This window comes from Pempheris klunzingeri, chromosome 22, assembly GCF_042242105.1.
Source record: "Pempheris klunzingeri isolate RE-2024b chromosome 22, fPemKlu1.hap1, whole genome shotgun sequence".
In the NCBI taxonomy this organism is placed as follows: domain Eukaryota; kingdom Metazoa; phylum Chordata; class Actinopteri; order Acropomatiformes; family Pempheridae; genus Pempheris; species Pempheris klunzingeri.
The window spans coordinates 12,400,551-12,422,797 of record NC_092033.1 but is presented as its reverse complement, the minus strand read 5'-3'; the positions used below and the strand labels follow the sequence as shown (position 1 = coordinate 12,422,797).

Here is a 22,247-nt window from a genome sequence, read left to right as displayed (position 1 = left end):
AAAATGACAATTTCACAGGTCCAATTTACTGCTATGCAAGACAGCAGGGCAGAAAGAACAGCAGCATTTGTCTAAGAATGAATTAAACCACAAATTGAATATAATTGCTTCCCATTTCTGACTTAAAAAAGCAAAAACACAAACAAGCAGTAACAGTTATTGTGGATACTCCACAGAACATGCTCTCAGTAGGTTTAATGGGGACTATTTCTCCTGAGTAGAAAGTAGTTCCAATCAAAACCACTGACAAAAAAATCTCACACCGATAACTCCAAAAGTATCTGCATGGCGACAAAACAGTAGAGGTAACTGAAATGATGTTTTCTTGTGATATATGTGAACACCATGCCATAACTGGTGCTCATTTTCAAGCATAGCTGCCTCTTTGCGGCAGCAGCAGTGATTGTTGTGCCGTCACAGCAGTAGGTCATGCTGTGCTGATCCAGATAACACTCTCATAGGGTTTTTCCATGGGCCCGGGCTGGTGCCACGCCAAGGCCTGACGACACACATTTCCACCACTGCCTCACAGCAGGGGATAGCTGCGCTGCTGTGGTCCTGCTTGGTAAGCCAACCCATGACCGTGACCCCCCCACCCCCCACCCCACCAGACCAGAGAGAAAGCCCTGCTTAGTTCAGTACTCAGTCCTTTTGTAGCTTCTACCTGAATCTGGAGTTTAGTTCCACTCCTGTGTTCCTTTTTGTATGTTCACATATCAGCCTCATTTTACTTTTGAGTTCTGGGTTTTGGAGAGAGTTTTGGACTTTGGCACAGAGTGAGCAAAGCTTCATTAGCAGGGCCACTCTTCAACTAATCAACCTATTTGGTCAGCGGATCTGTTTTGAATATGAAAAGGGACAAACTGTCACAGCCACAGTCAGCTGGAAAAAGGGCTGCAGGCGACAGGCTCTTATTGTGGTTTGTGACCAGCGTCAAAGTAAACATCTTTACCTTGCATCCATTGTGGCCATTCACGACACAGGCTTGGTGCGACTACCTCCCCTACTATGGAAAAACCCTATAAGGCTCAGACATTTAAAAGGCACGGGGCTCCTAGCAGTAGACCGCTCCTTCACTGCATGTTTGAGGGGGATCTAGTTTTAATAGCTGTGGTAAAATGACCAATTCTTTCCCCCCCCTCTCAATTTTCTGCTCAATATACACGTCCCACTATATTTACAAGGTCAATTAACCCCCTCTGTTAAGTGCGTAGGGGGTTTAAAGTGTGACAACAGGCGGAGGGCCTGTCACAGCTGGGGTAGTTTGTGATCAGACTCGCGGAGTTGCATGCTGGGAAATGAAAGTTTCATGAGGTGTGGAAGTGGAGGTAAGTGGTAGATGAGAGAGAGAGGTAAAGGGGGGGACAGGGGGAGCATAAAAGAGTACTGCAAGTGTTATTTTACAACAGGGAAAGACAAGAAGTGCAAGAGCTTATGAGTTATAACTACTGCATGCATAGATAGTATTGTGTAGAGACTAAGAACTCTAATGAATAAGCTCAGCTGGGTTTATATAACAGCACATTACTTCTCATGTCTGCATGATATATGGTCTGCATTGTTTGCCTATGTGTACCTTCAGTATAAAGCGCATTAGTCCTTGCTCGGCAGTGTGAACAGTCACTATCATTAAGAAACAGCACAGTCCTTGGAGGCTGGATGCAATTACCATGACAACGGGGAGCTATGAAAGCAACTGTGGTGTGGAATAACTGGAGAGCTAAACTGCAGGACACATTGGAGCAATGTTCTTCAAACTGGGCCGTCACTAACTCCCACTGTATTATTCACTTGTGTTTCACAGCGACTGAGGGACTAAAGTTGGTGAAATATGAAAACATATCGCTGGAACATGTGCTGGGAGCGATCGTAAGGGCTCTGTTTGCCGATCGCTTGCTTGTTGTCACCCGCAAACACATGTGTCACCCGTATCCGGAGGAGTGGTGCAGGTGGGAGAGGACATTCAGTCATACAAACATTTGTCAGAGCTGTCCTGGAGGCAGAAATGATACGAATTATTTTTAAACTAATTCTGGCCAAATAACACTAGAATGAAGTCAAGTAAAACAGGTCAGGAGTTGAGATTTAAAGGAGAGAACCATTCGCTTTCTTGACTTAGATGCCACTCTCACTTCTGTCTGTTCAATATGAAGCTAGAACCAGCAGCTTATTAGCATTTCTTAGCATAAAGATCAGAAAACAGGGAAGACAGGCAAGGCTTGGCTCTGGCAAAATGTTACAAAATCCAAACACACCACTTTTTGAGGTGCCGGTATGTGGATGTTGTTACTTTCTGACATAGCCATGCTAGGCATTTCCCCTTTTCCAGTCTTTGTGCTAAGCTAAGAGGCTACTAGTTGTGCCAGATTCATATTGCATGGACATTACAGTATAGCACATTTTTCAAGATGTTTTAAATATTCAAATTGTCATCCTCGTGCCTACTTTTTCATTTCCACCCCCAAAACTGTGAGATTACGTCTTCCCCCCGAACCACTCTGTCTCCATCAGGTGTTTGTCCAACTAAAATTCCAGACTGCGTCCATGTTCCCATATTTTCTGTACAACTCACGGTTCTGGAGGTGGGTGGGGCAGAGGGGCTGGTGAGGGAGACCATTTCCTGGATGGCCAGGCGAAGTTTGAGCCGGTGCAGGGGGTTACTGATACCGATCTCCCTCTGGATCTCGGTGTCAGACAGGGCAGACATGATGGCTCCGCTCTTCACGTTGGCCCGGCAAGCCGCCACGTACCAGGCCGGCATTCCCAACCACAGCTTCACCACACAGAGAGAAGAGGAGGGGAGACAGAGGAGTGTGGGATGGTGAGTTTGGCCAGATTTAAAGTAGAGCTAGAATAACACACCAGCTCATTCTTGGCTTGTTGCTAAAAATGTTATTTTCCATCTTAAATACCTTTGACATGATTTATGTAACTCTATATTTCATGCATCATGGAACAATTTGATTTTATTCCACCAAAATATGAATGGATACTTTAATCTGTAGTTTTTCCACTTTTTCCACCTTCCTGAGTATCAGCAGAGACTTTTGTCCCCAGATACTAATGACGGTAGGTCATCTGCTGAACATTAGGGGGCAGTACATTACAGTAGAGTCTCTATATTTTGGCTTTTTCGGTTATGTATTCCCATGTGTTCAGTTTGTCCAAAAATATCCATCAGAGGAACTGAGTCAGTGATTCACAGCTATGACTCACCATAGAGTATAGGATCTTTGTTGTTGTTAATCATCAGTGCTTTCATTACTAGATATTAATACAGGTTCTTGGAATTGGGGTCAAGTCTTAATACAAATTACTCATAAATCTAAGCAAAGCAACAGCATCAAAAAATGTAATTACTGTACATTAAATGGTTTGCTTCATCAGTAATGAAATAAATAAAAATAACTCAGCACATTATTTAAAAGATAAACATGGTAAACTGACGGGCCTACTGGGGAGGCTCATTTTATCTATAGGTCTTTAAAGGGGCTGCAATGCGTTCGTGCCCCGGGGCCCATTGTCTCATAATCTGCATTGATAGATAATCTGCATACTAGATACGTGTAGGTCAGCCTCTAAGTAGGAAAAGTAAAGTTCCTTTGTTGTAGTACTGTGCCGTTGAGAATATAGTATTTACTATGGAAAACAAGCTGTTAAGAGATCCACTCACAAAACAAAAGACTGACTACTTACCTCCAGCCAGGCTACAACTGTGGGACCATCCCATTGGGCGAAAGGTAAACCCTTTCTCCTGGCCTCCTCCAATAGCTCGTGTCTGAGGGCGGGGACAGAGGAGACCTTGTATGAACACGTGCACTTGTACATCATAATAAACACTAATCTTCTCACTCTGATACAACACCACACCCCTCTTAAACTCTCACATCCTCATGCCTGCACACTGCTTCTCACAAATCCCTGCAGTAACAGTGTTGTGTCAGTGTGGGCCTGCACGTATGTGTATATGTGTATATGTGTGTGTGTGTGTGTATAGTACATGAGAGGAAGGTTCTCATACACATTTAATCTCCCTGTCCAGCCTGTACACTAAGAGCGCTGAAAAGGGCAGTGTTTCATCATTCATCTCTGTGCTGTCAGAGTGCAGAGCAGACAAACGCACAACTGTAGCTACACACACACTCGTACACCCAAGCTTTGCATTACTGAATTTATGAGGGCACTCACTGACCACATTCAGTCCCAAATCCCTTATCCTGACATTTTCCCTGTCATACACCTACAGGATTTTTACTGCTGGCATAAAGTATGAACAGCCCTGTAAGCCCATTTGCAATGTATATTTTTAGTGTTTTTTTTTGCAGGACATTTCAAACCCACCACTGCTACGAATGTCATTAAATCTTCTCTAATTCAGGCTCAGTGTTCATTTTTCACCTTGAAACAATAGTTGATAAAACAGTCTCACCTCAAGGCCCATGCAGTAGCTGTTGTGGAGCAGATTAAGCAAACTCATGAGGACTGCGTTATACGCTCGAAAGCTCCAGAACAGCTACTATATGTAAATGGACCTTGAGGCGAAATTGTTAACACATTGGCAACATTTGTGCAAGAGGAACGTAACAAATTTAACAACACCTGTAACACAGTATTTAATCTGACTCACATTTGGCACAGTTAAGCATTGCACAGAGTTGTAATAGTCCTCAACACTATTAACCATGGATTGCCTCTAATTGTGTATTTTAATGCAGATCTGGATCCAGATCTGAAAATGTGTAAATAGCTGATTAAAATAACACACTTAGAGTATTGTACGTCCTTGGTGGAGGTACTGTATGTGCTCGGAGTGCACATACAACAACACACTCACACACCTGGAAGACAAAGTGCTACAGACCAGCTTGGTGAAGCTGGACACTGCATCGCTAATCTAAGCACAAGTGTCCAACTCATCCCAGTTCAGCCACTCACAGTTTATTCTGCTGAGATTTATTTTCTTTCACTGATACTTTAGTTTGTTTTAGTTTTTGAATCAAGCAGCAGGGCATAGAAAAGTAACTTTTCTTCACATTTTCTGGGCTTCGCTCCATGTAGAGTTGTTGTTTTTTTTTTAGCAGGTGCTGAAGTGTAACCTGAGAGGGCTGAGCAGTATTTTGCTTTGCCTCACTTTGAGAGCTGCATCGAGTGGCGGTGCCCATTTACTCGGCGCGATGCAAATTGCACCTTATCGACAAAGAGCAGCGAATAGATGCTCTTGGCCTGTCATGCACAGAGCTATTTGTATTGTGCTGAATCCTCCCACACTCGGCGAGACACGGAGCACTATTGAACAGCCTAAAAACGCCGGACAAACTGGGGGCCATGGAACACACTCGTACTCACACCCACACACCAAAAACAATGCAGTTCTTATCCTGCTTAGTGAACACATTTCATAACAAAAACAACAAGGCATTCCCTGAGTGTGTTGTCAAAGAACTTGACAAATGGAAAGAGTGGGCATAGTAATAAACATGATACATGTAGCACTGTCAGCGTTGAAGGCCTCAGTACAGTGAAAGGGCACTTAAACACAGCATACATGGCGTACATAAGCCTACAGGGACAGAGGAAATGTGTTCATCCAAACACAACCAGGTACATTCACTGTCTTATCTATCCAGCACATGGGGAGATAGCTCATGTTTTATGTTCAGGTCAGGTCTAATGCATGGAGAAATACATCCACTGAACATAGCTGGGGAAAGGGAAGTAAGGAAACAGTTATGACAAATCATACGAACAAAAAGAACATTTTGACATTCCCATAACCAGATATTGCAGCTGGTTATTTCACACAAATAGATAGAGACACATATAAGGAGAGGAAGACATTCCGGGTTTAAAAATTGAGCCCCAGCTTTAGCGGCGGCACATTCTCTGTCCAGCCATGGATGCAGCTGCCATTGAACTGTAAAAAGGGGGGAAAAAATGTCTTCAGATGGTAAATGAAAAAGAAAGAAAGAACGCAATGGCGTCGTTAACAGCCATGAAGGATAGAGAGTAGATAGATAAGAGACTTCAGCTTTGGCACTGGTCTTTCAGGAGAGGACGGATGGCGGACAGACGGGAGAAATGGCAGACAGGGCATTTATGGCTGAGACAATGGTCATATCCAGGAGGTCAGTTATACATCCTCACAACTTACCCGCTTTGTTAGAGTCAGAGGATGATGAGAGGGAGAGGAAGGGTAAGAGAGGAGAGAGTCAGAGAGCAAAGAGGAGAGAGAAGGAGGGAGATAGAGAGAGAGAGCGACGGGGGAGACAAAAGTACACAAAATGTTAATGAGTTAATAGGCAATTAACGATACGGCTCTAAACAAAAACACGTGCGCTCTCACACACACACACACACACACACACACCCATACACATATATCTCACAATGGAGGACATTCGTTTACAGGAGCATCTGTAGACCAGTCAAAAAAAAATGTCCATCTTCTACAATGCAGTCCTGACCACATCTCGTGCAGCAGAGGAAATGAGAAATGCACTGAAAACACAGCAAGACCCCCCCTCCGCGGCCTTACATTCAAATGCTCAGTTACATTCAAATACTTGTCGTTACCTCTTGAAGAAAACATAAAACGAAAAGAAAAAAAAACGCACAAATGAGACCACAGCGGTACTGATCGATCAAGATGCTGAAATGGAAAGTATTGCAGGCAGCTCGATGGCATGCAGTGTGGAGGAGGCGCCAAGATGCAAGGTGGTGGCGTGGCCGTAATCCCGGACACTGCTATGAAGAGGTCAGTGCAGTGGAAGAAGAACAACACATTTGTCAACATACAACGAACAATACTCTCTATTGACCGACTACATGGGAGGCAAAGTTATTTGTCATGACAACTCAATGTGCACTTCGAGCAAATGACATTCATCATTTGGCACTGGGGCATGGCAAATGCACACTAACACACACACACACACACACACGCGCGCACACACACACACACACACTCTGCAACGCTCCTGCTGAGAGATATGATTTGCGAGGGGGTTTCCCCCTTTTGCTGTAGGGCAGCAACACACCCGATCTGATTGTGAGCGTAATCTATGGGTGGTGCGTTAGGAAAGCCATGTATAGCTTCCAAATTGACAAAGTAGCTTTGTGAGATTAATTGGTTTTTCATTCTGGATCAATAGTCTGACTATGGCTCTGTGTCTGAATACAGTGAGGCTGATCTCTGCTCCTGGATACTGATCCAGCTTCTGCTTTCTATCGATCCTGCTCTCAGCGCGGGTTATGATATTACATACAGTACGGCCGTGTTTTCATAGAGGGAGGGAGCTGAAAGGTAAACACAGGAGGTGGTTATAGCCTCTGTCTGTGTGTCTAAGTTCAGATTGGTTCAGACCTCAAAGGACTAAAACACAGTGCTCCTCCTACATATGACCATGAACTTAACACGGCCATTTGTACTAGCAGAAACAGTAGAGGGACACTGTTTGCTGTATATGAGAGGACCGTACTAAGGGACTGTTTGGGTGTCCGGATTTCTGTTTTGGTGACACGTGATGTGATTCTTGGGACAAAGCTTACTTCTTTTTCAACCTGCGGTCCTTCTCAGCCTGAGTTCCAAGCTTGCCCACCCCCATGTCCTGGCCCACCATGTCTGGGTCCATCATGGTTGCTGAGAGAGGAACACAGCATATGAATGAATACAATCTGAAGTTGCAACTATCACTGCATCATATCAAAGAAATAAATACAGAAATGTTTTGATTGGTGTTATATTTGCTTCTGGTTAACATGATAATATGTTTAAGTCACCCCTTGATTACAAAAGCTGATAATTATAGAATTTCAACCTATTGTTACTGGATAACAACATTCAGACCAAAACTACCTAAATTTGACGTGAGATGAAATATTGCAATCAGTTGTTAGCTTTCGAAATATGTTTCCAGCGCCCACCTTGTGGATCTACCATGACCTGTCTGTGTGCCAGATGTGCCAGTCTGCCTTTCTCCTTCTTGCCAAAAAGCCGTCCGATGGAGGATTTGATGCCTTTCTTCTTCGGCTGCTTGTGCAGGGAATCTTGGCTGCTGGCTACGCTACTGAGTGCGCTGGCCTCGGCCTCCAGAGAGGCCACGATACTGAGGACACCAACACACACAGCGCATGAGTACAAGAGTTGTTAAAAGTTCCAGGTGCAATTAAATCTCGTGAACATTTCTCAAAAGGTCAGAATTTTTATATTGTCATTAATAACCCTATGAAAAAGTGAACGTTTATATTTAATGCATTTCTTTGCTCTGCTCTTATCTTTTTGCAGATATATGTGTTCTATACAATATCCTAGAAGTATTTGTTGCTTTCTGAGACTTCATTTCTTAGCTTTTTCATTCATGCCAATTACTGACAATCATCCAATACTGTTGCTACCGTCTGTAATTTAAGTTTGAAAAAGATTATCTCTATAAGTGCTGAAAAATGTTTCATGGCACAATTGCAGCTAAAATAGAAGCTTCTAAGTGGGCTAGTAAACCATCCCATTTTCTTCCAAAGTGACAAACAGGCAGAGCTAAAACGACTGAACCATTAATAAACATTTAACAAGAAAGAGTAGAATTTGCATCCAAGATAGAGAGATCAAACAAAGAGAACTCCAGTACCACAAAATTACTCCAGCAACGAGATTACGGCCATCTTTAAGGAATGTTTGTAAAGCCGACACCTACCCTCGTGCGTCATTGTGTGAGGACGCTGGCAGTGTGTGTGTCATTCGGACAGTGCGCGGCGTAGGAGGGGGGGATGTCTCACACTTGATTGTGGCCTTGTCCTCGCGGCCATCCTCATCCACCGCTGCTATCTGAGGGACGAGGGCAGAAAACCGGATGTTGGATGTGACCCACGTACGCTATTAAACCACCTATTTATACAGGGTGTCATTATGGCAACCGTATTATTACACTATTATTACACTGTATTCAGGGTAACAATAATAATACCACATTCAAATCCTGTTGATACAAGCCGTGCTGCGAGTACCTTTCTCCTGTGTTTCCTCAGATCACTGGGCTGTTGAGCAGAGACAAGAAAAAGACCGTCACCAGTACTCGTGTGAATGCAGGGATGAAAAACATGTTGGTAATAAATAAAAGACTATTGGCTCATTCGTATGAATATCATACACCATTAGAAGCTCATGAGCCCAATACCAGAGCATCAATTCACAGATCAATACAGAGAGACACAGAAGGGTCGGTGAATAAGTCATTTGACAGATCAATAAAATCAAAGACTCATTCCTTTAAGGCTTTGGAGTAAGGGCTACCTGACTCTAAACCCTAATCATAAAGGACACATTGACAATCCTTTCTTGTTCTGGTGCATCACGGTCGCATAGCAGTATTTTTTTAATGTAAAAAAACATCTGGAGTGTCTCAGCCTCAGGTCAACATGGAGAGAGTTAGCGAGGAACTGGGCTGTAAAACATATTATTGTCTATTCTCGGAGAAACTGCAAGCCACCCCTTTGACATCTGGGCTGCATTACGACAGCTGACAGAGCAAGACAGTTTCTGTCACGACTTTCTCTGCATGCTAATTTAATTCAGCAAGTCTTCAAAAATTAATGTCCTCTGTAGCCGCACAGCTTAAAACGCACAGATAGTGTAAAAAACCTTGACAGCAGCTACGTAACCTTTATTACTTTTGCTTCCTCACTTCTTTGTGCAAAAATAATTTTTACCACTAATTGACACAGCCATCAACTCAATACATACGCTGTTATGCACATATGGTAAACTGTGCACAAGGGAATGAGACATTCTTTATACAGACAATGCATCTCTCTGCATATCTACATCTCTGTGTACTTACATAAGCGGCTCAATCGCTAAAAATACCTCTTAAATCTCTGAAACTACGCACTCAAACTTAGCATATACTCAAACTCTAATCAAATGCTGCTGTGTGAGGACACCAAATCCCTCATGGCCTTTGAGAAATTTCTGACTGTCACTCATTATGGACTGCAATCAGACATTGCCAGCCATTTTTTAATTTAACGCCTTAATAGAAATCCATGTCACATTTCACACTAGCTGATGCTCTTTAAAAATAATGGTGATCAGTGATCATTAGTCTCAAACACCACTTGGCTGTGTGAGACTGAACGTGACATATTATATCTTGATTACATGCACTAATGTCACAAAAACAATCAAACCGCTGGACGTGATTGTAAAGGTTATAATGCAAAATGGAAAAATCAGTTGATATGACAGATTTGACTAATTTTAAAAGGGGCTAAAATTTCTGACAGCACTGATATAAAAAAGGTGTAGTAAGACACCTCACCAGTGTCATGACCCCCATGCGTTCCATATCTCGGGCGGGGCTTCGAGGATCAAGTTTGGGGGTGGAGTGTCCGCTGGGTGGGGAGGAGGAGGCCAAGGAGGAGGCGGTGGCCGAGGCAGTGATGGAGGCTCCGTGGTGGTGCATTCGAGCCAGGTTGAGGCCCTCGAGGCTGACGCTGGCCACCCGGTTCTCTATCTCCTCCGCCCGCAGCTCCGTCGACTCCTTCTCCTCCTGGATCAGCCTTGGAAGAGGAGAAGAAAAGTCTTCATCTCTTTGCAGGACAGAGCTCAATTAAAAAATATATTTTTTCCAAACTCCTTTTTCAAAGTTCAGCCTTATCTATGGAGGTGGATTTCTGGAGATTTGCCAGATGACCGAATTCCGTTAAATACCTACAGTATGAGGCAAAGTAATTAAAGGCCATCGAGAGAAGATAAAAAGGCTAAAAGTCAGGCCATTAGTTTTAACATACCCAGGGTCTAACTTTGTAATTAGCTGAAAGCCTGACTCCTTGGATTCATTATCTCTGCCTGCCATCGGATTTGAATTAAATCCTCCTGAAAGAAATGTGGCACTGTGTCTATTGATGGGGATGTAAATTAGCAACAGCCAAAAGACACATTAAGACCCCTTGAAATAAAGAACTAAATACAGTTACGCCTTGGGTTATGAATGCTTATCAGCACAAGATAATTACAGCATTAACAAGCTAGAGGCAGATCACATTTCCCGAAACACGAAGAGCATACACAAAATGTGTCTGGTCCGTAGACAGGAAAAGTGATCTACAGTGAAAAGCATTGCAATCAGTAGCAGTGTATGGAACTATATCCTATCTGGGCCTATCTGGGGGTAAATATTAGTGTCTAGAACACACTGATAATAAGGGTGGAAGGTGAATAGGTGTAAAAAATGTTACTGACATGGATTTAAGCTGACCAATGTTCTCAATGGAGTTTATTTTATTTCTAAAATATAGATTTTGGTTGAAATATCACATAAGGAGCCAAAAAATTGGTAGAAAATGGTGCAAAGTTAAGAAACATTCCTCAAAAGCAATGGAGACAGAGTTTGAAACAGCAATCCCTCCTACAGGTTTCCTGGACGTGATCTTAAAAGTGTTAACTGGATTTGAAGTGAAATGGATTAGCAGCACAATAAGTAAAGGAAGGACATCAATATGCCCGGGAATGTGGCCTTTTATATTAAATTAAGAGTGCCATGTGTGTCAGGTACCGAATCTCCTTGTTGATAGCGTCCAGCTGTTCCTGCAGCATCATGGCCAGGGTTTGTGCATCAGAGTGGCCGCTGGGTGAGAGCAGGTCCATGGAGCTAAACATTGTTTCCCTGTCGTCATCGTCGATGTCTGACATCTCCGTGTCGCTCTCAAAGTGGTGGCCTCCCAGAACCCCTAGCTGCTGCGAGCGCCATTCATGCTCTCCCAGCGATTTAGCCTGCATGTAAAGAAAGGCTCGGCTGTCAATACCAGACCGTGTTTTACAAGTTCTTATTAATACATTTAAAATTATTTGGGGAGTTAGATGCATCCTCTGGAAACTGAAAACTTTCGTTTGGATAATCAAAATATCATTTTTGTTATGTATACTGACCAAAGGTTAAGTATATTACCATATTGGGGACTTTTAGCACATAACTCTGCAGTACAGCCGCAGGGTTCTCAGAAGGATCTCTACTGGATGTGCCCATTTCTGACCAGCTTGTGTCACATGACCTTACAACCTCAGGTCAACAAAACCAGAGTCCCCCCACTGCTCTCTCTCGCTCTCTCACTTGTCATCGGGACCACTGAGGGTCCAGCTCTCTTTTTCACCTGGCTCCCTCCTCCCAACGCAGAGTACTGAGCTCAACAACATCAAACAAAGAGCGATTGACCAAGAGTGATTGGCACTATTAGAAGTAGTGGAGATAAAAGTAGAAACACTAGCATTTTACTGTAAGGCACAAAGCGATGGGTTGAAGGTGGACAAAAAAGAAAGAAAAAAATCTGTGGCTCACCTTTGTTTCACGCAGACCCATTCTACCTCTCCTTGGCCGGCGGATGACCTTGGCTGAGCGGTAGTGGTCCGACTGGGTTTCAGCCAGAGATCCCAATGAGAACCGGAGCTCGGCTGACGTGTCCAGATGAGACCTGAGAAACAACTTTCATCAGTAATGCTACATCTCATGTTGCCAAGTGTGAGCTCACGCCAAAAACATCTTCTGAAACTCTGACCGTGACGCAGATTATTAAAATATGAGACACAAGAAAAACAACACCCAATCAAATCTCGTGCTTGGATAGCTAAAGCGTAGCTAATAGTGACAGTGATGTGGTGTAAAGTGTACTTCTTGAACGATCAGGGCTCATTATGCATGCCTCTATGGCTGCGAATTGTCTATGGAGGAGATTAAGGCTGCTACTGTCAACACATCAGCACTGTAATATTAGAACTTCACGCAGTATGAAAGGGAAGCCAGAAAACATCCAAGAATAGATATGGAGAGTTCACTGATACCAGTTTTTCTAACAATAGTGCAGAGGAAAATGTTTCATCGGTGACAGATGATATGACGGCTACTGGGTAGAGTATATCTGTATTCCTGCATTTTATTTGCTTCCAGTTACATACAACTTGGGTTAGATCAGTTATACATTTTGGCCTTCATTACCATCATAACCAATCAGTGTCATCCAATGACAATGTTATGGAGATTACAGGAATTCAGCTTTGGGTACAAACTTCTCAGAGTCAAGCATTCATGTCTTCTTCTTGAGTTGACTGATTGAAACAGTTTGAGTCTGAAATACCCACTAATGTTTGGACACAGGCCCATCTTGGTCTCATTCAGGTTCTTAATTGTTTGGGTGCTCTCGAACCGCAGTGAACTAAATCTAACTTTTGTTTGGACACCATTTCCGAGACCGGGAGCCAACAGACCAGAAGAGGCACAATTACTTTTTTTCTCTTAACAGCCTACAAGCCCTGTAAAAAAAGCTCTTTCTTTGTGCAGGTTGCTTTTTAGTTTAAGAGCTAAATCACACGTAGTGTATTGTAGACTGTCCTGTGGTAGTAAATAGGTGGAGCAGGTGTTAATCCACCTTAAATACCTGACTAAACCCTTTCCCTGAAACGATCGGCCAATTATAGCTCAATAACCATTACTGAGTGTTGTGCATTTACATATACAGGCTATGTAAGAAACAGATTTACAACTAGCATATATACTTTTTTAGCATTTAACCACTCTGTGAAAGTCAGTCCTGAATGCTGTCAGGGGTTAAGGCCGTTTCTTTAGTGTTGCACTTCTGGTTAGATGCCAAACTGCATTTCATTGCCTTGTACTATACAGGTGTAATGACAATAAAGTTGAATCTAATCTAATCATCTAATCTAAAAGTTATGTCCTCTACATGGATCAACTGCTGAAGATGCTTTTTGCCTTGGACATGTAGCTTTAGCTTCACTATCTTAGCACTATGTATGTAGCCATTGTGTGTATATATCAGTCCGTTTTTTTGTTTTAAAAGGAGTCAGGTGGAGACAGCATTTCATAAACTCATAGAGCAAACATCAGCTTATTTAGCTCGCTAGCTTATAAAATCTGTCAGTAGCACTCGTCATCTCAGCTGTCTGCTCTGTTTAAAATCAAGGACCCTTTTTTCAGTTTGTAAATCTAACCACATTATCATTTTTAACTGCTGAAAGAAAGCTTGACAGGCATAGCGACAGTCTCTAAGGGTGGCTGAGCCCAGCCAGTCAATTTCATAGGTTCAAAGTTCAATGAGGTTTTCAGACTTCAGTGGTCTCAAGTCATATATGGCTACACACACACACACACACACACACACACACACACACACACACACACACACACACACACACACACACACACACACACACACACACACACACACACAGCCAGCCTACCGTGACAGGGTGGGTTCTGTGAGGGAGCCTGCCCTCAACCTGAATTGGTCGAGCTCTGATCTCAGTTTGTCGATCTCTTCTGCCAGCTGACTCTGGATGAAACAATTTGGCAAGATGTCATTACATGACTTGTCTATGATATTAAATGCCCACACAATGATTATCCCAGTATATCATACGGTAGTCATTTCAACATGTCAGCACTGTGGAGTGACATGGCTGAGAGCCAGTGGGGCTGATTATTAGTGACATTTTCAAGTTTTTTTTTTTTTACAAACTGATGAAATTCATCTCATTATCTTCCTCCATGCGGGAAGCTTATGAATATTCAACTGCAGAGGTTTTTAAAAAACTAATGCCAACAACCAACCTCATTATCTCTCTATTAAAAGGCACTTTATCAAGTCAAACTCATGCAAAATGTAGTTGCTTTTAAAAAAAAAGATTTTTTTATCTCTGCAACCTACTTTTTCTTGGATTGACTCCTCGTACTGTTTTCTGTAACCTTCAGAGTCTTGGATTAACACATTCTGCAAGGAGAAGAAAAAAAAAAAAAAAAAAATGGGGTGATAAAATCCATCTCATCCTGACATTCATTGGACAAAACTGTATATTGATATGTTTCCAGCCTCCTTTAACCTTCTCTTCCAGAGCTGCCATTCTCTCCTTCAAGTGGAGCTGGAGACGCTCGTTGGACTCTGTGAGGAGTCTGTCCACCGTGTCCGACAGTCGCTTGTTGTGCTCCTCATTCATCTTTTCTCTCTGTCGAGCCTGGTACACAAGAACACAACAAAAGAGTTACATTTCAAAGTCATATCTACTGACTTAATCAGTTGTAGTCCACCAGCTGTGGCCCAACTTTTTTTTTTGGTTCTGCAAGTATAATTTAGAAAAGGACACAAATTAGTAGTAATTAGTGATAAAAATCAGGAAAGTCTGAAAAAAGGGTGGGAAAGCACTGCCTTAAAGGGACGATATTATAGAAACAAGATGCCTTCCCATGGTGGATTTTGCAATCAGATGTGTTGCTTAAGCCCCACCAAAGCTTTAAGTTGGTATTTTCTATTGCTTTAGTACATTTCTGATGTGATATAATTCCATAGTTTGTGCCTCTCAGTGTGAACTAGAATAAATAATGATATGCACAATTTTTTCCTCTTCAGGATTCAAATCAGGTTTGTATCCTGTTAGATATGGTCACCAAATGATAATCTAAAATAAGTAATACATTGTTGCATCATTTGTGAGCATTTTACAAACCATTCAGAGTGTTTGAAACATTGATTTGGTGATACATCAGTCAGTGCGGCATCAGTCACAGTTGCCTCAAGCCGTCATGCTCATGCAGGAGTGGCTGCCTGGTTAGCGTTGCCTGGCACAACGCCTCCGTGGTGACTCACCCGTAGCAGCTCCTGGTTCTTCTCCTCCAGCTGGCATTCCAAGTGCCTCATTCGCTCCTCAATGCTCCCGTGACGCTCTTCTGCCTACAGATGGATCACAGCATAGACAGGACAAAAGAGGGCACGATGATCTACGGCTGATCTGTTTGACAGCCTGAAGGGCAACAGAGAAAAAGCAGTGGCGACGACACAAGCCAAAGCCTCTATCCCAAACTCAAAGATGGATATCTAGTTTCAAAGCATAACTGCAGAGAGAGCTGGTTGAAACAAAGAGTGACAAGGAGAAGGATGGAGGCCACCAAAGGACAGAATGAAAGAGGAAGAGAGCTCCTCCAGCGCTGCCAAGTATGAGCTCCAGCCAGAAGTGCCATGCAGCTGTCCCATGGTGGTAGAACAGCCAGAGCAGAATCCCAGTAAACACGCTCGCCACAAAACACTAATAAGATAAATGAATGAAATCTGCTCTCTACAGGAGTTGGCGGTAGCTGTGATGCCCTGTGGGACTACCTTCCTAAGAATGGAGTTCATGTCTTGGAGTTTAGCTTCCATAACAAAGTGATAATCATCAGGGGAGGAAGAGGAGCTGGAGTCAGACTATGTGGCCGAGGAAGAGGAGAGGGACATGTTGAAACGTCATGACATGACACCACGTGCACACTTACACATAGGTATAGAAAAATCTAGAGACGAGGGCATCTGTGGGAATGTGTCAACAGTACTGTGTATATGTGTGAGTGTGTGTGTGTCTGTGTGTGTGTGTGCTCCTACCTTGGTGAGGGCTGCTATCCTCTGGGCCAGTTCGGCCTCTACCTCTGGCAGCGTCTCAGCCTTCCTCATGGTCTGCTGGAGCTTCTGCTCAGCGAGCTCCAGCCTCTCCTGTAGCTGCCTGTTCTTCTCCTCCATCTGTGCACACAAACGTCAACGACATTAGCTGGTAGCCATTTAAAAGATTTACGGGATACGGCATGCTGCAAATTCTCCAATTACATTCTCAAATAAAATGTAGCTAAATGATAATGGCAGGCATAAACACAAGAAGTCAGTTCCTACGGTGAAGCCATTCTTTGGTTCCATTTTAAATGGTTGTCAGTGACACTTCCAATGCCTTTACATATGCAGGAAGAGTAAAGTTTTATTGGCAAGAGCATTGCCAATAATTGAAAGAAAGAACCGATTGATATTGAAAAACAATTTGTACTGATGGAATAAATGCTGTAGATTGATACATTATCCTGAATATCCTGAAGTGTTGAACAGTAACGGCAAACAGCAGCGACAGCCGAGAGAGGCCTCGCACTAAAATGTGACAAAAGAAAAAAGAAATCTCTCTCTAATGGCTTGAGTTAAGTAAGTAGATGTAGTGTATTCAGTAGAGCACTTTTCAGAGAACAAAGTCACAAAGTGCTTCACAGGAGTAAGGGAAAAATGAAAACTAAATATATACGATAAAATCATAAATAAGATCTTAAAAATAGTAAAAGAACAAAAATCACACACCACCACATACCAATTATAACTCAGAAAACGCTAGACAGCAGGAGGTGAGTAAAAGGCCAGTTTGAATAAATGTGTTTTCAGCTGCTTTTTTAAAAGCATCAATTGAGACTGCATATCGAATGTCGGGTGTTCCACAATGTCGGAGCCTCCACTTCAAAAGGCACGATCACCTTTCGTTTTTAGCCAAGCGCGAGGGACAGACAGTGAACCCTGGTCAGAGGACCTCAGAGACCTACTGGTGATGTACGGATGAAGCAGCTCAGAGATGTACGCTGGTGCTTGACCACTTTTCAGAATATAGTATACAGTATGCGTGTTTTCGCCTGAATGCGAATCTCTTCCCTCTTTTCCCTTTTAATGTGAGCAGAGCATCATCGCCTGGTGGAAAACTGAATCACAGATATCCGTCTTCAGTAGGAGGATTGGCTACTGAAGGCTCTTGGCAACGTGCCTCAAACCCTCTTCAAAATAGAACCATAACAGAGTCAGAATAGCAGCAGCTCTGCGTTTGCCAAGAGTGACAGTGGCAACTTTTACTCAGCAGATACCGGTAATAGCCCTGATTAGACATTCAGATACTGTCCTTCCCATAATGAAGAAGGAAATCAAACCTAGCTTTCAGTGAGGCTGCCACCAAGTGACTTGTATTTCCCTGTTGCGTGTTCAGACTTCTCCCCCTGCCTTGCTCAGGGGTCTGATCAGTTTTAAGACTTTTTTTGGGGCTGGCTTGGCAGCCTTTGCCATCAGCGACAGATGCTCTGCTCCCCAAAGCATCGGGCCTGGCAGCTCAATATGCAATAATTAGACTGGAGTGGGCCAGAGCTCTGTTGTGTTGTGATGTGTTATGTGTGTCAGTGATATTTTCCGTCTTTAGTCGTATCGCAATCCCTTTGGTGCCCGAGATGATGCTGGACAGGCAGGACAGTGTATTTTTGTTTGCAATAGCCTCCCTACATACACTTCCAGTCATCCTTTCTTTTTTTTGCCTTTTTGCCCACCGTTTCGTCTCATCCCATCATCCCTCTGTACCGTTGGCCAAGCCTACATCCCCCTGAACAAGTCATCTTCAAACATCAGCGGGCAGATCCCGGGGTTCAGCTTCTGGCACGACAACAAGTAAACTCATTACGCAGCCGGCGAGGAAGTGTGTTTGTGTGGTAGCAGGAGCTTAAACCCAAAGGCTTTTGGGGTTATTTCTGTACGTTCTGAGGGGGGTTCTGGGTACATTCATTTCGAAGAGAGGTCTTGTAGTCATGAGGAGCTTGTTGCTGGTTATGTACAAGCCAAAAGGGGAAAACTTGACTCAGAAATTAAATGCTGTTGTTGGCAATTCAAGCCATATGCTTATATGTTTTACAAGAGGTTGAGAAGTCTGAACAGTAAATATGTTGCTACAGCCAGGAACCGGTTAGCTCAGGTTAGCATAAAGACAGAGGGGAAGCAGCCAGTCTGGGTCGGTCATAAATTATTTCTTTGCTGGGAGTTGCCAGGCAACCAGCAGAGACTGAAATGTATTTTTTGTCTGGGTTAAAAAACAACAAAACCCGTCCATCAATCGGGAGGTCAGTGGTTTGATCCCCGGCTCCTCTAAGTCAACATGTCGAAGTGTCCTTGGGCGAGACAGTGAGCCAAAACGTGCTCCCGAAGCAGCTTCAGTGTGTGAATGTGTGTGAAAAGAATAGTCTGCTCTGACTTAGACTCCTCCTGTATGAATGATGTGTGAATGGGTGAATGAGGATGTAAAGTAAAAGCGCTTTGAGTAGTCAAAATGACAAGAAAGGTGCTTTACAAACACAGACCATTTACCATTTAGTGAGCTTTGGAAGTGCTGGTAGGCAGATGTTGTTACCTTTGGACAGAGCCAGTCGAGCTGTTTCCCAATGGTTACAGCCTTTGTGCTAAGCTAATCTAACTGGCTGCAGTCTTATATTTAATAGATGCAAAGTGGGGTGATATAAATCATGTAAACCTCTTCAAGAAAGTAAATAAGCATATTTCCCAAAATGTCAAACTATTCACAAAGTCATTGCTTTGTGCCTGAGCAACTTCTTTTTGCAGCAAAGCTAAGGGATGCTTGTGTGTCTCATGGTGTCTGTGCGCGCCCCTGATTACTTCTGCTCATATTCGTTTGACATTCTTTCAGTCCTTGCAGAGCTCAGCTGGTGCTTAAGCCTGTGCTCATGAAAATGTCACTCAATGTTCTATGGCCAGGCAATTTATGTAATTGGCTGCAATGATTCACAAAGAACCATCAAAAGGGGAATAAATCTGCACTATCTTCTGATCACATTGTGCAGCATTTCATCAGTTCTGAGGATGACTGAGCCATGTGCATCTGCTCAAAGTAAACATGTAAGTAAAACCATCAAAGTTCCTTCCCCAGTAGCAATTTCCTCTGACATTATTTGACATAATGTCAAGAGGTTTCCTCATTGCCAAACCTCTGTGGATCAGCTCTAAGGGCTCTGTTAACTGACAGGAACCATCTATCTTACACAACCAGCTGCATGCACGTTTAATTCTTTTCTGAATCCATTTGTATTATTGAAAAACGTCTGACATTTCAGCTATAAAGGATCCATTTCAGCAGCTGCCTGGACGTACAGACCCACAACTTCATTTGAGAAAAGTTGCCATGTGAACTGATGAAAAGGGTTTCATCAGGTCACAAAGAGGTAGAGGCTCCAACTCTTGGGAACTGTAGTTTTTGAGAAAAGTTGCCATGAAATTTTTAAGAGCAAACTGGAAAACACGGTGTCGTCAGTCACCTCACAAACAATGCTTGGTTGTTACGGACCTGTCTGAGGAACGCCTCCTTGTTGGCCAACTCGTTCTCCAGTTTGTCGTTGATGTCATGTACCGAGGTGGACTCTCGTTGGGCGCTCAGGTAGCGTTTTTCCAATGTTACGATCCGTTCCTCCATGTCCTCCTTCTGACACATGGCCTGCATGCAGACACAGACACACAGTCAGAGCAATCACAGAACAACAGAACAGGGCAATAAAGATGACAGCATTTTTAAAACTATTTGTGAAATTTCTCCTCCACTGATGAGTATTTTGAAGAAAATTCAAAAAAGCGTATTTGTGGTTGTTTGTGGTCACAGAACCAAAGTGGAACATCATCTGTGGCTCTAACTTTAGTTTCTAAACTCAGAGGTAATTTTGCAAACATGACTTTTTCCATTTCGGTCTCTGCACAGACTTGATTCTTATCGCTTCATAATTTCATTGCAAAACATGAATTATACAAACGGTAATTAATAATGCAGAAATTTGGTGGTGGACAAAATGTTCACTGTGTACTGAAATATGAGTATAAGGCGGCTGCATGTTATTGGTACAAGTACTTCTGTGATCACTGTGAAAGCTAAAATTACAGCGTGTACAGAAGCTCAGAATCAATGTGTATCTGAAACTGAAATGCAAACACAAAGCAGAGGAGTCAGTTAACAAAATAAAGCATTTGTCATCAGATTAGCTCCATATATGACATGACTACCCCATAATCTACATGAGAAACAAGTCAAACACCGAGACAAACATTGAAGTTTAATAAAGTACAATCACACAGATGTGATCTTGGATCTCACACTGCTGCCATGAAACAAGCCTGCCCCTCCACCGTGATAGATACATTATCTCTGAAGCTCTGCAAGTTAATTTCCTGCACGGGGCATCGCTGCAGACACAAGCCCATGCAAGCACATGTGGTTTCAAATCCACATAATAACTAGTGGGGGAGCACAGTGAACTGCTGCTTTCAGAGGGGACGGTGCAGGGTAATAACGCAGGGTCGGGCCGATGAGGCCATGTTTGCCCAGGCCACAATCACGGCGTCTGACTTCGTTGTTTGCAATCAAAAGCAATGAGGCCTACAGGTGGTTAAACATATATTCATACTCAGTCCACTTAAACCACATCCACTTCACAGAGGCACTGAATGGGCTCATTATTGGGCTCTTAATTGCCAATTTATGATGCAAACATTCTCATTTCTCCGGCTTTAGCTGGCTGCTTTTGTGCACGTTGACACTCCAGCTTGAAATAGTGTTTAAGAACCAAACAGTGGCAGATGTAGAGGCAGCTGCTTGAGGTTTTCTTTAATGCTCAGTGTTGGTGTGTCCTTGAGAAGTGTTTATATAACCAAGTGGGGTCTGTCTGTTTGTATGTTGCGATCTACAGTAAATTCATACCTCACCTGTTTGTGTGTGATTGTTTGAGAAAGACATGTCACAGGCGTTTTAATTCTTTATTCGTGGCAGCGTGCCTTGAATTATGTATGCATGCGTTTGTGTGTATGACAGATACATACAGTCACGGGGAGGGAGAGTGTGTGAGTCTATGCTAATAGAAGCTTTTTTTAGGCCTCTGCTAGCCTCCTTTGATGTCTCTCTTGCAACTGTTATTCCCTTGCAAATGCGTGTGTGCTGTAACCTCTTTGATGTCCCTCTGGTACTTGTTGTTCATCTCCTCTGACTTGATGAGGTCCTTGCGGGCGGTCTCCAGCTCCTGCTCCACCTCGGAGACCCGGGAGGAGAGGGAGGACATGCGCTCCTTCATCTGGGCCAGCTCGTAGTTCTGCTTCTCCAGCAGGTCCTGCAGCTCCACCACCTGGCTCGCCTCGTGGGCCGACTCCAGAGAGCCATTGGACAGACGCTGGGGGAGAGAAGACAAAGGAGACGGCAAAATTAAACTTTACATTTCTTCTTAGAAGGATGCGAGAAAGGACACGGTGGGAAGGAAACTCACAACTCAATAAACCTATAACTTTCTCATAACTTCCCTAGAATTTGTACCAATTAACATAATTCTTTCCTCGACACTTCATAGATAATTATTACAAAAGTACATACCAGTAAAATAAAGTGTTACCACAATGATTAAAAGGTGCAGTGCAACACTTATTTGCTTTCTTGCCTCTTCCACAGAGCTGGATGAGAAGATTGATATCACTGTAATGTCTGTATGGTAAATATGATGCTATGGCGAGCGGTTAGCTTAGCATAAGGTCAGGTAATTAGGGGGAAATAGCTTACCGGGCTCTGTCGAAAGGTGACATAATCCGTCTATGCCTAACAGCACCTCAGAAGCACTTTAACACTTATC

At 43.2% G+C, this 22,247-nt stretch overlaps 1 protein-coding gene across 1 annotated transcript in view; it reads right to left on the bottom strand.

Moving 5' to 3' along the window:
• ppfia2 (PTPRF interacting protein alpha 2) overlaps nt 1-22,247 on the bottom strand; it is a 136,392-nt gene that overhangs the window by 6,332 nt on the left and 107,813 nt on the right. Inside the window, exons 6-22 of the mRNA XM_070853448.1 lie at nt 21,576-21,797; nt 19,937-20,083; nt 16,411-16,545; nt 15,643-15,726; nt 14,882-15,013; nt 14,710-14,772; nt 14,243-14,334; nt 12,330-12,462; nt 11,550-11,767; nt 10,314-10,554; nt 9,001-9,030; nt 8,691-8,821; nt 7,924-8,105; nt 7,549-7,639; nt 6,152-6,154; nt 3,697-3,778; nt 2,573-2,773 (exon numbers count right to left, since the gene is read on the bottom strand). Of these exons, the coding sequence (XP_070709549.1) occupies nt 2,573-2,773; nt 3,697-3,778; nt 6,152-6,154; nt 7,549-7,639; nt 7,924-8,105; nt 8,691-8,821; nt 9,001-9,030; nt 10,314-10,554; nt 11,550-11,767; nt 12,330-12,462; nt 14,243-14,334; nt 14,710-14,772; nt 14,882-15,013; nt 15,643-15,726; nt 16,411-16,545; nt 19,937-20,083; nt 21,576-21,797 (2,187 nt within the window). The remainder of the gene's footprint in view (nt 1-2,572; nt 2,774-3,696; nt 3,779-6,151; nt 6,155-7,548; nt 7,640-7,923; nt 8,106-8,690; nt 8,822-9,000; nt 9,031-10,313; nt 10,555-11,549; nt 11,768-12,329; nt 12,463-14,242; nt 14,335-14,709; nt 14,773-14,881; nt 15,014-15,642; nt 15,727-16,410; nt 16,546-19,936; nt 20,084-21,575; nt 21,798-22,247) is intronic.